The sequence below is a fragment of the Excalfactoria chinensis genome, chromosome 11 (genome assembly GCF_039878825.1).
Source record: "Excalfactoria chinensis isolate bCotChi1 chromosome 11, bCotChi1.hap2, whole genome shotgun sequence".
Lineage (NCBI taxonomy): Eukaryota > Metazoa > Chordata > Aves > Galliformes > Phasianidae > Excalfactoria > Excalfactoria chinensis.
In genome coordinates this window covers 6,732,740-6,748,583 of record NC_092835.1, presented here as the reverse complement: position 1 = coordinate 6,748,583, position 15,844 = coordinate 6,732,740, and the positions used below count along the sequence as shown (strand labels likewise).

The 15,844-nt window shown below is 36.5% G+C and overlaps 1 protein-coding gene across 4 annotated transcripts in view; it reads left to right on the top strand.

Moving 5' to 3' along the window:
• The window catches only part of CDH8 (cadherin 8), a 140,415-nt gene that overhangs the window by 4,167 nt on the left and 120,404 nt on the right, over nt 1-15,844 (top strand). For all 4 annotated transcript variants that reach the window (XR_011904968.1, XM_072346171.1, XM_072346172.1 and 1 more), the window contains exons 2-3: nt 10,437-10,527; nt 10,621-10,883. Coding sequence is in view for 3 of the 4 variants with exons in the window: in XM_072346171.1 (XP_072202272.1) it covers nt 10,446-10,527; nt 10,621-10,883 (345 nt within the window). In the remaining variant the exon portion in view is untranslated. The remainder of the gene's footprint in view (nt 1-10,436; nt 10,528-10,620; nt 10,884-15,844) is intronic.

The following is a 15,844-nucleotide window of genomic DNA, read 5'->3' as shown; positions in this document are numbered from 1 at the left end:
TTTCTTAGTGTTGTTGCCATAGAAAAGGTAGCTTACTTCATAGCTGTCTGAACATAACTGTTGGAGCAGTAGATAGAAATAGAACAAAGTCAAGTCCAATTCACTCTAAGATTTCGACTGATATATACATCTTTTGACCCCCCTCAGATATACCTCATATTCCTTTTGTTCTGGAATCTGCTCAACATGTTTCTCGTTTTTTCAGCTAAGTAAATGCTGGCACAAAATGCAGCACAGTGGCATTTTGGCTATATAAATACAATTTTCTTCCCAAAAAATGTTGGGAACTGAAGTATTACATGCAAGCAGAAATGAAAAGATAACTTCTGAACCAGTTTAGTAACAATAGATCGAATTTAAAGTGCTTGACTTCAGGCAAAAGAGTGATTTCTACTTTGCAGCAATGAGAGCAACCTCTATCCATGAGTTGCAACAATAATTTATGTAGAATCGATTCTCCAAGGTGTTGGGCATGATATGTCTTGTGAAAATTGTTTGAAATTGAGGATGATCAGTGCTTTGGCTTGGACTTCAAATTAGTAATGTGAACCAATCTTAGATCCGAAGAAGCAAAATCATCTATGAGAAGTGTCTGCTGAACCCTGTGGTGCCTAAGTTATAGACCAGCTAAGAAGGGTGTTTGTTTCTCAGTGTATCTTGCTCAGGTCTTTGCAACTGACTGTGGGAGTTCAGAGTATCCCAAAAGCAATCAGTCTTTGCAGTCGCTAGTTCACAGCTTCAGCCTTCTAATGTATTATATGTTCAGTTGAAGTATCTTAGAAAACAATGCTCAGCCTAGTTTGATGAATGCAGATGACTATTTAAATCCACTTCCTTTGCAGTCACTGATTATTATAATCATATACATGTTTTTATTATTATATACAAATGTAACTAAAGTAATCATATATATGTATAAAATCATTGAAGTCCCTAAATGCTAATGCAAATGGACTTTATGCATTGAGGTAATGATGTTTCTTATTAGCACTTTGCAACTGAGCCAACATTTCAGGTGTGAACCCATCTTATGGATGAAACGTAGCAACTGCAATTGCATTTTGAGAACAAACCATCAGATCTTCTCAAGGCCACTGAATTTTTTGTTGGGGTCTGCATTATATAGATTATAACTTCTATGCTTCTCTGAAAATCAGATTTAAGACAAATAAAACCAAAAAAAACTGAACCTTCTTCCCATACAATTCATTGAAATTGATGTGAAATTAAAAACCTTTGCATCTTACTTCATGTGTTTCATCAAGAGATTAGAGCAGGCTTTGTGCAGCAGTGCCGTATGTAGTTAGAAAAGTCCAGTTACATTCACACTTTTCCTTTTTTAACTTTTTTTTTCTTATGCACACATTTGCGTACGTGGCTGCCAAGTTTATATAGCTTCACTACATCATGAGGAGCAGTCACGGTTTTATATTTTTAGTTTGATCAGATTACTTGTCAGGAAAACTTGTGAGCTTTTCCTTAATTACTGTATTTTACTTAATTATGTAGAGAATATCTGGCATTCTTTAAAGTAAACCAGTGAAAATGAAAGCTTTATATATATATATATATATATATATATATATAAAAACTGGAAAGGAAGCTTAGAAAGCAAGATATTTATGTCCTCCATTAATATTTAAACATTTTTCAGCAAGTACAGGATAAGCACATCCCAGCTGCTGAAACTCTCATGATAAACGATGCCCTAGGCAGAGCATGGTTAACACCTAATTCTCAGTCACAGGCCGATCTGTTTGCCTTTTTATGAGCTGTCTTCATGTTTTGCACAACTCGCCTTTTTTCCCCCTCACTCCTTCTAAAATGTTATAGGTCTTCAAATTATGTAATACACCCTCATAAAAATGAGCATTTGTTTGAGAGATGAGTTTGGCATGAGCTGAAACTATTAAATCTATACGTAACTCAGTTCTATTTTAGTCAAGGAAAATCACTTTAATAAAGGGTAGAGATGAAAGTGTCTTTGTTTCTTCATCTTACTACAGAATGAAAACAATGCAGGTATGACTATTTTTGGTATGTTGAACTTTCAGAACCACATTAGCTGTTCAAACAGATCTTGACTTTCCTCTCTCTCTCCCTATTTTGAGCAAGCACTGTGAGCTTCTCAGCATGATGGTGTGAGGTGAACTGATGTTCTGACGCAGATCAGTAGGGCATCTACTCCCATACACCCAAAAAGAAGTCTCTCCCTTTTTCTTTTTTTCTAGTTCACAAGTACCTTTTGTTCTACAGTAGTCCTAAAATAGCTATATTGTCATTTTAATACCTGTTCTTTTGGTAGCATCTGCCATTTAAAAAAATGGACAAAAAGACACATCCACCTGAAGCATTACAGAAACTCATATCATTGATGCAGAAAAGCAATCAAACTAGTCATATTACTTCAATTGCAAACTCTGTGAAGCACTTAGTGCCCCTTTGTCCTCTATCTGCACGCTGTATTGCACAGTTGGATTCATGACTGGAATTCCTGAGCTCTACACATTGCAAGTAATAAAAAAAATTGTACTAGGAAAGTAGAACTGCAGCAGCACAGGGTGTGTGTTTTGTTTTGTTAGTTTAATTGAAATGCTTTCTGATCCTGTAAAGTAGTGAACACTTCTGCAAAGACTGGGAGGTGTATATCCAAAGTATCAAAGCCTTGGCAGCTTTAAGGTTGGCCCCTTCTGGTTCTATCAAAGCATAACAAAAAATATCCCTGATAATAAAGTCTGTTGATTCCAATAAAAGTTAAGCACTCCTTAATAAAAAGGGGAATTTCCCAAAAGTAAATATTTGACAAACAGAATAAATGAGATTTAGCTATGATGAACTGTCATGTTAAGTAATCAAAGAATAATGTGCGATGAGTTACAAAATTATTATTTGGTTGAAGGAGATGCATTTCAGTGTGATGTACATACTGTTTTCTCCTTATCTCAAAGCATTAGTCAAATAGTGTAGCTTCCTCTCCTGAACACTGTTTGTGGTGTTTTCTTATTAAGGGAGAAAAGTAAGGAAACTAAGAACTTCCTTCTCTCTGTTTCTGAAATGTACCCCTAAAGCTCAAGTAGTCGCTAGTAATAAACTGCTAATAAATTTCGTTGCATTTCTGCACTTGCTTGTATATATTTGTGTATGTGTAGCCTTAGTGCAAGCATATGTGTTCCATCAGCTTAGAACGTTGCCTAAACATTTGACAGAAGAATAAAAACTCACCTAATAACCCAAAGAAGTGTTCAAATGTCTTAAATTGTAAAGAGCAACAATGCATGACTAAGCTTAGAAAATTAGGTGGTATGTCTTTGCACAGTGAATCCCTCTGTGTGTAAGACAGCCTCTAAGACCAAAAGAAAGACAGCAATGAAGTCTGTTACCATTGTAGCTGAAATAAGTAGTTCTTTGGATAACTGCATTTGGTATTCTCAGTGACCATAAGCAAACTGCCACACAATACTTAAAAATATTTGATTTGCACCAATTGATAGGATTCTTATCTGCAGATTTCTAACACAAAATACAGTTCAAGTGGATGTCACCCTGAACTGTAGGATAGAGCTATCATAATATTTCCCATCTTGTTTTCCCTTCCTTTGAAATTTCAGGTGCTTGACCAAGGGAAAGGATGTGTGAATAATGCTTTTGTGTGTTACATTTAACTGCAGGTGACATAACAGTCCCTTAAAATCACTGTGAGCCGGTGAAATTTAGAGCAGCTACAAAGTATAATTATGAGTTGGGGCCATGCCTGGAACATGCATGGCCCAGAGGCTGGCGGCTGGCTTTCTGCCACTTACAGCCTTTCTTGGCTGTGCATGTGTGCTGCTTGCAGGCTGAGCCACCAGGAGCCCCCCTCCTGATGGAGGCCAACAGAACAGCACATCTGGCTGTGGGAAGTCACTGGGAGAGATTTCTACCCCTAAATAAATCTGCCTGTGTCAGACTGCCTAGGAGTCCTATCCTGGGAGTCTGCCAGAGTTCTAAGTAGTTTCTCTATCCGTAGCTTCTTGTTCCCTTTTCCAGAAGTTACCTTCTACTCATTTTTGTCGATTCAACTGTTTGTCTCACTGCTCTCTAAAGTATGTAGGCAAGCTTCATATGCTCTTAAGCAGCATAGCTGTTCTCTAAACTTTGTCATTGTCCTGTAGTTTATGGGCTTTTCTGTTGTGCTGATGCAACTGCTTGTGCAGCCAGGCTGTAAACTAGATCTGTGCAACGATCTGGGGTATAAACTTAAAGGAAAAGACTTGTTGAAATGGAGCTTTGTTGTAATTTTTATTTATTTATTTATTTATTTATTTATTTACACTCATCATTTCACTGATCTGGCTTCTGATGTAGTCAGGCAAATAGCACAACTGAGAGGACAATGAACTGCATTGAAGAAGAAATTGAGAATGGCAAAGAATGACTGGAAACAAACAGCTAGCATGTCGGGGGGCTCTGAAAGAGCCTCTTAAATCAAAATTGCTGTTGCTGGAAGAATAGCATGAGCAATGGCCTAACCCAGCTCTGTCAAAATAATTTGGTTTATAAGATGCTTTCCTATTAAAAGTGTTTAAGTTAACGAGATCATTTTGACAGAACTGGGTTAGGGAGTGACTCTACATGTAGTTAAGCTAGCAGCACAAAGGTCTAGTCAGGGCATATGCCCTAGGCACCACAAGCACAACCTTAGCTACTACCATGGTAGCATGTCTGGTGTCTGTCTCAGTCTACCTCCGCTTCACAGTGAGATAGAGAACCATTTTGTAATATTTTATTTTATTTTGCATGGGTGTAGTGTTTATAAAAACTCAAATAAGAAATAATGTCATTCTTTTGCAAGAGAAATACGAGATGGATGCTGTTTAAAATCAAAATCAGGTACAATGTAGTGGATATGCTGCAAAGTTAGGGTAGAAAGATGATTTGTTGGTTATGGCATTTTAATCTATTCTGATAGACTTGGGTTTTGTTCTGCTTTAATGACAAGTTAAAATGTTCCTTGAAGTTCTCTTATGAGTAGGAATTATTAATCCTACAAGACCTTAGCGTTTGTGGGAACAGAAACATAGAAAGGAGAGAAATGATGAGAAAAAGAGGAGGGGGAAAAGATCACTTGGATGCTAATAATGGAAATGCTAAAAAGTACAAACTATCTATGCCTGTGTACAGCCCCTGAACAGCCCAAGCTTGCAGCCCTATTGAGAGGGGAAATGCAATACCTGGTCACAACCTGTGGGAAACCTGTGGAAATGAATACTTAATGAATTCCAAACAAAGGGAGTCACAAGATGTACATTTTTTGTCAAGGGCGTATTATTAACCTTCCTATTATTATTATTCTCTTATCCTGTATGAAAGCCATTACCCACAGCTTGAATTATTTTGCAGGAATAGCAATCCTTATTTTTGTTAGAAATTAAATTCATTCTTTTGGACACGAAAGCCTGTGCAGGTCAGATAGAATTTCAAGGCTCTAAAGGAAACATGCAAAATGTAAAGACTGTCTGCCTGCTGTCCAGGAGCACAGTGCTAACTGGAGCTCTCACGGTGATCAGTAAATGAACATCTCTCATCAGTTAGGGGAGGCTGCTTCTGCTTCTGTTGTGATCCAGATTAGCTCATACTGAATACGCAGCAAAGGTAAAGATAATGGATAAAGAGATCTAAAGCATTTCCATTAAAACTCTATTGAATTTATGTACCATTTACCTCATGATTTTGTGGCAATTTGATACTAATCTTATGAATGAACTTTAAAGGAGTCATTTAATGCCCCAAATCTAAAAGATTCTGTAAACTCTACAAGAAAGTTGATTTAGGCAACTTTCCTCTGGCATCTCTTTCGTAATTTCTGTATTTAAACTACTGCTTAAAAGATATGTTTGTTGTAAAGTTTGTAACAGCTGCTTAGCAATTGTCAAAACCTACCCTAATGAAACAGTGAGGTTGAGTGACTTAGCTGTTACTTACAGTCAGAATGATTAATCAGGTAAATTCTACGTTAAAGAAAGAAAAGTTTTGGTTGCAAATCATGAAATAATCCCCTGTCTTTTACGTGAAGAAATACGGGAGTGGCTGTAAAATCTTTTATGCTAGGATCGTGGTGTAAATCAATGCATTAGCCTTGTGATAAAGTGGTTTACATGACAAGACAGATATTCTGTGGTTTGAAATCTAAAAATAAATTGATTTTTTAAAGCTTTTTGTGATCTTGCTCTGCTTCTTTTTCAGTGAGCAGTTCATATATTAAGTCACTTCTACAACTTTATTCATCTTTTTAACATTTACTACATTCCAGTGTCTACTTTGTAATGCCACAAGATGACTTTAAAAGCACCATAATGAAATTACTTGTTTCACATATTCTAAAATTAGCTGTTACAAATACACCAGCAACCATATAATTTCCCACTCTGCATTATACAAAATGAGAACTGTCATCGTTTTGAATATCTGCTATAACTGCCTACTGTCATACCTGATTCTGACTTTGTAAAGGCAAATAACTAATACAAGTTACCTACATAGATTTTAGTTTGTAAAGAGGTCACATTGTATATTATGTTATTTCAGAAGTCAGTAGGCTGGAGCTGAGTTGCAGTGTTAGCGTGTAAACTTGGTGGTCACTTTTTGGTTTGTTCTTTTGTAAAACTTGCACAGTATTAGGCATGAATTGTGCTCCAACGTGCATTTTCCTGCAATAGAATAATATTTTCCTAGAAGTTCATCAGCACAGAGTGAGTGGAAAACAAACTGCTTGGCTTTATCCTTGTTTCCACCTACATTATGCATGGAGAACCAAATTCACAAATACAGTCTTATGTTTTTGAAATGAGACAGTTCTTTGACTTTGCTATCTGACATGGTGTTAACATTTTCTTTCATCTTTTTGATGCATTCTTTAAGTTTTATATAGCACTTTCCCTTGTTAGAGATGCATGGATGACGAAGGCTGTTTTGTATCCAGTTTTGGAGGATTAGAGTTGTGTCTCTGGTTCTACATACCATGCACTGTGCTGGGAAACCACTTAAAAGAATGATGGAGTTTTATTAAAGAAAACAGCCCAGAGGCATTTGAATACCTGGAAATTCAAAGTGAAAATTATGCTTTTATCAAAAGCAGCAGAATTTTATGAGGATGGGAAGACTGATTTAACTGTCGTCTGATGCTGGTCCTCTTCTTAGCACAAGGCAGCTTTGGCCTTACTGCAGTAACTTTGCTGTCATTCCAGTCGTTGCCTCTCTAGACCCTGGTGTAATAGCAGAAGAGAAAATACTCCTGTTAGTTTTCCCTGACTGCAAAATCTCCTTTTACAAGTGGCTATTTATAATGTTACAGTAGCCTGATTCAGAAACCGTATCACTTGCTCCTACACATCTAATCCAGCGGATTATAACTGAACTACTCGGTACTTCTTGCTTCTTGTAATAACCTATATGAAAATGCAGAAATAAGCATTTAATGGAGAAGAAAAATCATTTCCAAATTTGTTAAAGACATTTGAGGACAGTACAGTCTTCATGCACTGCACCAAGTAAATGCCATGATTGACTGACAGAGCAGTGAATCCCAAATAAATCTCTTTCTCAAATTAATCTCTAAGGGCTCCAACAGTCTAGGTTCAATTGTAGAGGTACATACCCAGCTCTACTGCTGAATAGTGGTCATAGTCCCCTGCAGTACACAGATGCATGCAAAAGCCCCATCAAATTACTTATTTCATTTACCCTGAACTGCCTAGCACTTTTCCTACTTTCCTGTTGGTACCTGAGAATTTATTGCTGTTCCATATTCATTTGTATTTACATGATTGCATAACAGTATTCTTTGCTGGATTATATCACTTAGTGGGGTTTAGTGAGATGGTGTGTGCATTATTGGTGTTTCTCGTGTGCTTTTGATTCAGTTACCTTAAGGTACTGCTAAATAGGGAACTACTATGAGGATGGTCCAGTCTGATGGGTTAGCACTAGTGGATATGACCTAAATGTGATTGGAGTAAGTGAAGAGTAACAGGAAGTCTGGGGGGGAAATGAGGAGGGGTGTGCTGAGGTGAACTTAATGCTTGCCTGAGATTCAGAGCGGCAGCTTGAAAAACAAATATCCTGTTCTTGCTTCAAACAGAAATGTTTCTGTGAGCATCATAGTGTTTTATCTCATTTGTTTCATCTCTTTTAGAAAAGGCAGCCTGTGTAGATTAATTAGGAAATGTTTTCAAAAAGCCTTTTGAATATGAAAAAGGTGCTTTAATTTATTATTATTTGGTCTTGTAAGTACAAAGAAAATCTACAGCAGTTTCAACTATTGCTAAGTAAGAAAGTGACCCACTTTGGTCCATTGTAAGGCTTTCTGGAACTACAGAATAACATTCTGGCTGTTTCTGATGGGCCTCCATTTCTGGCTTAAAGATTGCTTTGGATATAAACACCAAAAATGCTTAGCTATAGAAAGGCTATTAAGTTGTGTTTTCTGTTTATCGCCCCAGCTTTGAATTTAATCTTGTGTACTGGTTGGAGATGACAGCTGTTGCTCTGTTTTACTGAGGTTCTATTTCTCCTTTGTTTTAATTCTTGCTCCACTGAAAAAAAAATGGTTTATCACATTCGTGGCACATGTATGCATGTGCAAGGCCACTCATGTACACAAGAACTACACACAAAGTATTTAATGCTGTCATTGCAAGTTTGTCTGCTTCTCTCTTCTGATGCCTTCTACCACTGCCCTAGGAAACGTGGCAGAAAGTGGCAGCAATAGCCTTCCTTCAGTTCCCTAGCCCAGAGAGTGTCTTGGTAGACCCTTCCTGCTGAGTGATTTGACTCTTGTTCCTTGTGCTCCCCTCTGGGGTTTGAAGAAGCCTGAAAGATGGGAAGTCTTTCTTTTCTCACATTTTCCCCAAAATTTCCTCACAAAAGCACACTCTCCATTTCCTTTCTTTCCATCTCAGTTAGCAATGAGACCTAAATGATGTTTCTAAGCTACATGGTTACTTGTGTAATGACTATTCACCTCATTCTGAATGCATTGTCAAAGTGCTGCGCTATTAGGTTATTGTTCTTCCATGGCACTTGAGATATTGAGTTTTAGTTTGATAACAACTCTTCTCCCCTTTTAACAAGACAAGTTTGTCACAGTTTCAGATTTTCATGCAGTAGATTTCACAGCTGCTTTGGCAATTACTCAAGTTTAAAAAACCATCTTCTTACTTTGTTTGCTTTTAAAAAAACAGCTAACATATATTGACGTTATTCACATTTTCAAATGTTTTCCTCCTTGAGTTTGCCTGAATCAAAAAAAAATAGAAACTGTAACACACACCGTCAAAAATAACAACCCCCCCTCAATATCTTTGTAGTCCTACAAGAATCCACTAGAAACTCATTTTAAAGGAAAAAACAGCCTAAGGTACAGTGTAAGCTTGTGAATACATAGTCTTACCTACCTTGTAAACAGTGGTTTCTCTTGAGATTGCTTGGATATGAATCAGTCAATGAAAATGTATCAGGAATCTTTTTACGATACTCCACTCTCATTAGAGTAGCTGTAATGTAGCCCTTCTCCCTGAGCTACACTGCATTTATCTTGCTAAGTGATCTATGGCTGCATTTCACATTTTGCCTATCAGTGTGGCATTAGCAAGCCCTGCTATGTTAACTTGCTTGTCCATTTCAGGGAATATTTACACTGAGTTGAAACCTGATGTGGACTTCTAATATGTGGAGGGGTATGTGGAGAAAGAGAGACAAAATGCTCCCAAGTGCCTGTGAAGGAGAATGTCTTTGAAATAAAATCTGAGTGTATATTTTGTCTGAAAGTGAGAGAGACACTGAAGATCCTGGACTGCACATGTGTGTAAATGAGCTTACTGGGGCTTTGCTAGAGATCTGGTTTGGGAATCATGGATTTCACAGTGGAATTTCCAGCCTTGTTCCTCTCTTGAATTGCGAAGGTTTGCTGAGCTGTTGTGCTGCTGCAGGTTGATGGTTACTGATATGAGAGCATACTACCAGAGCTTTATGCATTTACCAGAAGTAACTCTTCTTTTCTTGAGGAGGAAAAGAGGATAAGTCTGCATGCAAGGACATTATTTTCTTCAAATTTTTGTGACTTGACATATGAAGTGTTTGTAATTTGACAGTATAAAAAAGTATAGGGTAGTAAGAGGGCCAGGAACTGCTTCAGGTGCCAAGACAAACTGCAAGTAAAATGCATTCCTGAGTGTTTGCAAGTACTCATCTGAGTCTTCTTTGGCTATTGCAGGCAATTGAGGAATTCACACAGTCACTTCATTATCTTTTTAACCTGTTTAATGCACTCTAGCATTGCATATTTCAAATTCAAATCCTAGCAAGTTTTGCTTGTGATGTAAAAATAAATAAGAGTTTTAAAACATTTTCCTAAGCTCCTAAGTCATTAATTTGACCTTTGTTTTTTCTTCCCCCGACAGGAATCCTTAATGACTGGAAAACTCAATGGATCATGTTTTTATAATCTAAGCTATTTTTACGTTGACTGTGCTGTAAACACATGGAGGAGCTGTAAGTAAATGTTCTGTACTGCATGATGAATTGGATTGCTACAGTCTGGAGGAAAGCAAAATAATAATTTCATTTCTGTGGTGATTTGCGTAGCTTATGGTACAATGCCAGAAAGACTAACGGAAATGCTTATGGATACATGGACTCCATTAATAATATTATGGATTACTGTACTTCCTTCCATTTATATGGCTCCAATGAATCAATCTCAAGTACTACCAAGTGGATCCAGTACAGGACTAAAAAGGCTAACTGAAGAACAAAGAGTTTTGAACCGTTCCAAGAGAGGCTGGGTTTGGAATCAAATGTTTGTATTAGAAGAATTTTCTGGACCTGAACCAATACTAGTTGGCCGGGTAAGGCAAGATTTTTTTGTTTCTCTTTTTTTCTTCTCTGAATATTTAAGTGTATAGCGTGTGAAGGCCTGCTGTCATTTCTCTCTGCTAAGGAATTCAAATTTTATGTGGTATATAATTGTAATTTTTTCTATTTATTAATTAAAAAAGCTTGCTCCACTTATACTCATTTTCTGCCTTCAGCTTTGCTAGAATTTCAGCAAAACAAAGAATCAAAATCATAAAAACAAAAGTGTGGTATGAACTGTAATCACAGGGTTCTAGTTTACAAAGAAGTCCTGATATACATGCTTATTTGTTATTGTTGACACAGATTTCATAATTTAGTTTCAAAGTTAGGAAGATGAAAAGACCAGAAGGCACGTTATGCTTTTCCTCATGTTCTTGTTTGACTGTTGTCTTAAACTTTTGATTACTGGCATGCATTAGCTTATTTGTATCACTGATCTGTGAATCAGACCTGCACTTTCTCTTAAAGGTGATCGTGTTCTATCTGCATTCATAATCATAGAATCATAGAAGGATCATAAGGAGCGAATTACCTTAGAATTACTATTAGGAAAGTATTATCTGCTTGTAACGTCATCTGGCCTAGAGTGAGCAATTAAAAATACCATGCGTGTTTATTGCTATATTTTAGTTCCCTTTATATAACTAAATACACCATCATTGCGTTTCCCAGACACTAAAATGGTGTAAACAAAGTAGCAAACAGAAATGGTGGATGTCAATAATCTCATGATAATTTTGGAAAAATGAACAGTGTGTAGTATGTATAATGTAGGGAGTATCAATAGCTACAGCAGTTGTTGAAGAAACTACATACCATGTGTATTCCTAAGTTTTCCCTAATGCAGCCATTTCTTAGTCTAAATGTAGGGTCAGACAGAATAATGAACTTCAGTGCCTTTTGAGGGCTATGTTTATGTGTGGATCAGTTATTGTATATCTCTTTGTACTTCTATAGTTGATCCCTCAATTTCCAAGGGATAGCAATATGCTTATTACAGATCTTAAAATTATTTCTTATTTTCTCCAGTATATTATTTTCATAATATTTTATCATCCATTTAAAAATGACTTTTACTTGCTTTTAACTGGCTGCAGAGAACCCCAAGTTTGTACTTTGTAGCAGTTTGATTTTCAGAATGCATTCACGTCCTGAGATTTCTACAGTATAAGGTTTTGTTCTGTTTGTTTTGGCTGGGGAGGAGTTGGTTGTTTCATTTGGTTTGTTTGTTTTTACTGAATATAATGTCCTGAGTTGTTCAAATCATCAGTGAACAGAAGCAGGGGGGTTAAATTAAGCTAGACCAATGAAGACATTATCCCATCTTCTGCTGGCATTTTGGGTAGAATTGGATTCTCTGAAATGCTGTGAGAATCTATTTGTTGAGACTGCTGTCTAATTAAAACACTGCATGATTTAGATGGAAAAGAGCAAAAAGTGAATTTCACTCTCACAGGAAGAAATCCATGGTTTACTCCAGAAAATAGCTTAAAATAATGTTGTAAATCTTGCCTGAACTTGTCACTCTATCCAGGTAAATGCAGAAAGTATCTACACAGAACAGCAAGCTGTTAAAAAAGCAGTGCCAGCTAAAGCAGAGATCCATATTTGGATCATCTGGAGCACAAGAAGCAGCATCTGGATATAGATGTGGTTCTGTGCCGTTACAGAGACAGTGATGCTTGTATGTTATTTTAACATGTTCGTAGTACTCCAAATAAATATGTTTCTTGATAGTTCAGTACTTCAAAGAGAATGTTGTTGAAGCAAAGCTCAGTGTGTAGGTTTGGGTTGCACATTTTGTCTCCTTTCTAGATTTATGGGGTGTAGATTGTAGTTTTCATGGTCACAGGTAATTGGTATGAGAAGGTAATTAGCTGATCTAGTTAAATAAATACAAAAATAAATAAATAAGTTTCTGCACTAACAGAAATAGTGTATGGACAAGTATAAATTTGATATATGTTTTCAAATACACCTTCTAAGTCCACTCAGAATTGCAAGCAATAAAATTGATACTTACATAATGTTTTGGTTTTTTTTAAGTCCCTGTTCAGGAGGGTGGTAACTATAAGCATAGGATTAGCAACAAATATCAGCAAATTAGAACTGAAAATTTAATTAAATCTAAACAGAATGCAGATCATATTTTAAATAGAAGTCTGAATATAAAGTCTGTGCTTTCTTTGTATGTGTTAAGAAGATCACATACCCAAATCCTGAAAGCAGGGAAAGCTTAGTAAGACAGAACTTAGAAGGAGAAGTAGTATCTCTCCCAAGGTTGCAAAAACGCTTCTTCAAAATGTTATTTGTTGCAGTATACCCAGAGTCCTCAAAGTTGTGTATTAGTTTCTATTCTGCATGAATATGTGTTAATGTGTTCTCAATGTATTTGCTCTAGTAAATGAAATAATCTGCACTGAGACTAATAGGAGGATTTTATGTGTATTCTTCTGTAAAGCGTGGTAGTTTCCAACAGTGACAATGAAAGGGTGGGAAAAATCTTCTTACAGGTTTTTTACGTCACTTTTCACCATTAGTTTGAGTACGGTCAAACTTTAACTTAGGCAGCTCTACTTGAGTTCTCACATCTGCTTAAAAAAAAAATATATATATATGGCATACAAATCCGTGTTTCCTCTGTGATATCAGAATTTGAGGTTTCTTGTTTCCTTTTTTTGTCTGTATTAATATTGCATTGCATTTTGACAGATGGTATCATAATAAATTCCATATTGTTTTGATCTATGCACGAAGACGAGTATACATGCGTTTTTGAGAAACTTACAAAGTAACCTTTTTCATGTTCCTGTGACATACTCAGATGAGTTTGGTTTTACTCACAGCACTACAGCGTAGGAAGGTAGATTTACAAATATCCTTTTTACTTCTTTGTTTTTGTGCTCCTTCCGTAGAAACAGGTATGAACTTTCTAAAGCTATTCGATCTCCTTTAGAAGACTCCACATACTGCACATTGCTGTCAGCACTTTGCAGGCCTCCCAGTGGCTGACAACCTCATTCAGCTGTGGAGTGATATGTTTTGTGACACTGCATGCTGTCCCTGTGGACTTGATTAGTTAGGAAGAACTTTTACTTGATATACACTGCTGCATTTTTTCAGTCTCCTCTGCATGCATTTACAGCACTATAGCAGATGTGCTATGAAATCTGTGGTGTAGCAAATGCTCCTGTTCTTTCACTGGAGGCAGTCACTGAATTCACAATGAGATAGATAATATCATTAAGAAGCTTTAGGAAAGTAGGTTCGGGGAATATCATTTTAGTTCCTTCTTTTTATGATACATGAGGGGTTTTTGTCATGTTCTAAATGGGATAGGGCCCAATTTATTAGATGTTTTCAAGCAAAATCCCAGGACAGTGAATGTGTTAACAGTTGTGCTTTGTAAGTACGATGTGCACGTAGAACATAAAAGGGAATGAAGGTGACAAAAATCATCCCTAAATCATCATCAACACTAAATGAATTAGCAGTTAAATCCATACATGGAAAAACACAGCCTGTCAGTTAGATGAGTGCTGTTTCCGTGGTATCACTTCTACTGATGCACTTCATAGTTTCTCCTAGAACTTTACAGAGAACTTTTCATTTACCTATTTCCAGTCTCAGGGTAATATTTTGCATATTTTGCATGCTAACTGTTATGAAAGATTTATAAAATGACCTCATCAGGTGAGGCCAGAACCTCTGTCACAAGCACAGCTGCTGTGCTGCATCTGCAGCGTGCAGCTGGCAACAAGGCTGTGTTAGCTCTTGAGAAGTTACTTTGAAAAATCTGTGGAGGGATAGAAACAAACCAGAAATTAGTGAGATGCAGAAAGAATGTGGCCTGGTCAGCTCTTCCCTGCAGTGGAGTTTCACATAATTGTTTTTAATCTGTGACCAGGGAGCTTTTCTTCCTTCATTCTGACTTAAATAATATGTGTTTTTTCACTCTGTTAAATGCAAAACTTTTTTTCTTTATTGTTTGTAGAATCAGGGAGCTAGGCAACTTTCTAGTCAGAGCAATGAAGCTTTTTCCCTTGATATATGGGGCTTACGTTCAGGCCTTTACAGAAGTAATTTTCCTGTAGGAGGAGCAGTAGAGAGGCATGATGTTTTTACAGTTAAGTGCTTCAGGCTGTGCTACTGTAAAAGTCAAACCTGGAAATGCGGAGAGCACTTATAAATAGCTTCAAGCTTTAAGTTCTACATTATAAATGTTTTATGCAATCTTTGAATTCATTGCCAACATGCATTATATCTCTTAACAAGGAAATGGTAAAATTTTACTTTTAAAGAAATTTAAATTGTTCTGTTGCAGTCCAAACGATACATACATGCAAAGTAAACAAGGTTTTAATTAAACAAATTCCTTCCATATGTTTTTCCTTTTGATTCTTACATAGATTTTGAGATTATAATGACTGCCTGAAAATGTTGAAGTATTCAAGATGCAAAATAGAAATATATGTAACTAAGGATCTCATTACATTGGGGATAAATTATGTGCTGTTTCCCTGAATGGAAGGAATCATTGTGAAATATAGGTGTAGTAAAACTCTAGTGTAGTTTTCATGGTGTATTATATGGTTCTAAGTTAATGGACTTTGTAAGTTCTCACACTTAGAACAGTAGGCATCAGAACGCCATAAAGGTTGTATACTAATTTACACTTGTATGTTTACTAGCTATAATTCAAGTCTATGCTATAAAATATTAAATATCTCAAATGTTGCAAAGTCAACATTGCTTTCTAAGCCTTAGATTTTTGTTGTTTTGCAACTGTAATTATACACTAATTTGCCTATTTATGTTTAATAAACTCCCAGAAGTCAAAATGTGTCATTTACTTTCCTGCAGTATGCTTTATGGAAAATAATAATTCCTCCTGCCTTTTTCTTTTGTGCGTAGAGATGACTGTATACTTCACAGAACCCTCCTGCTTCCA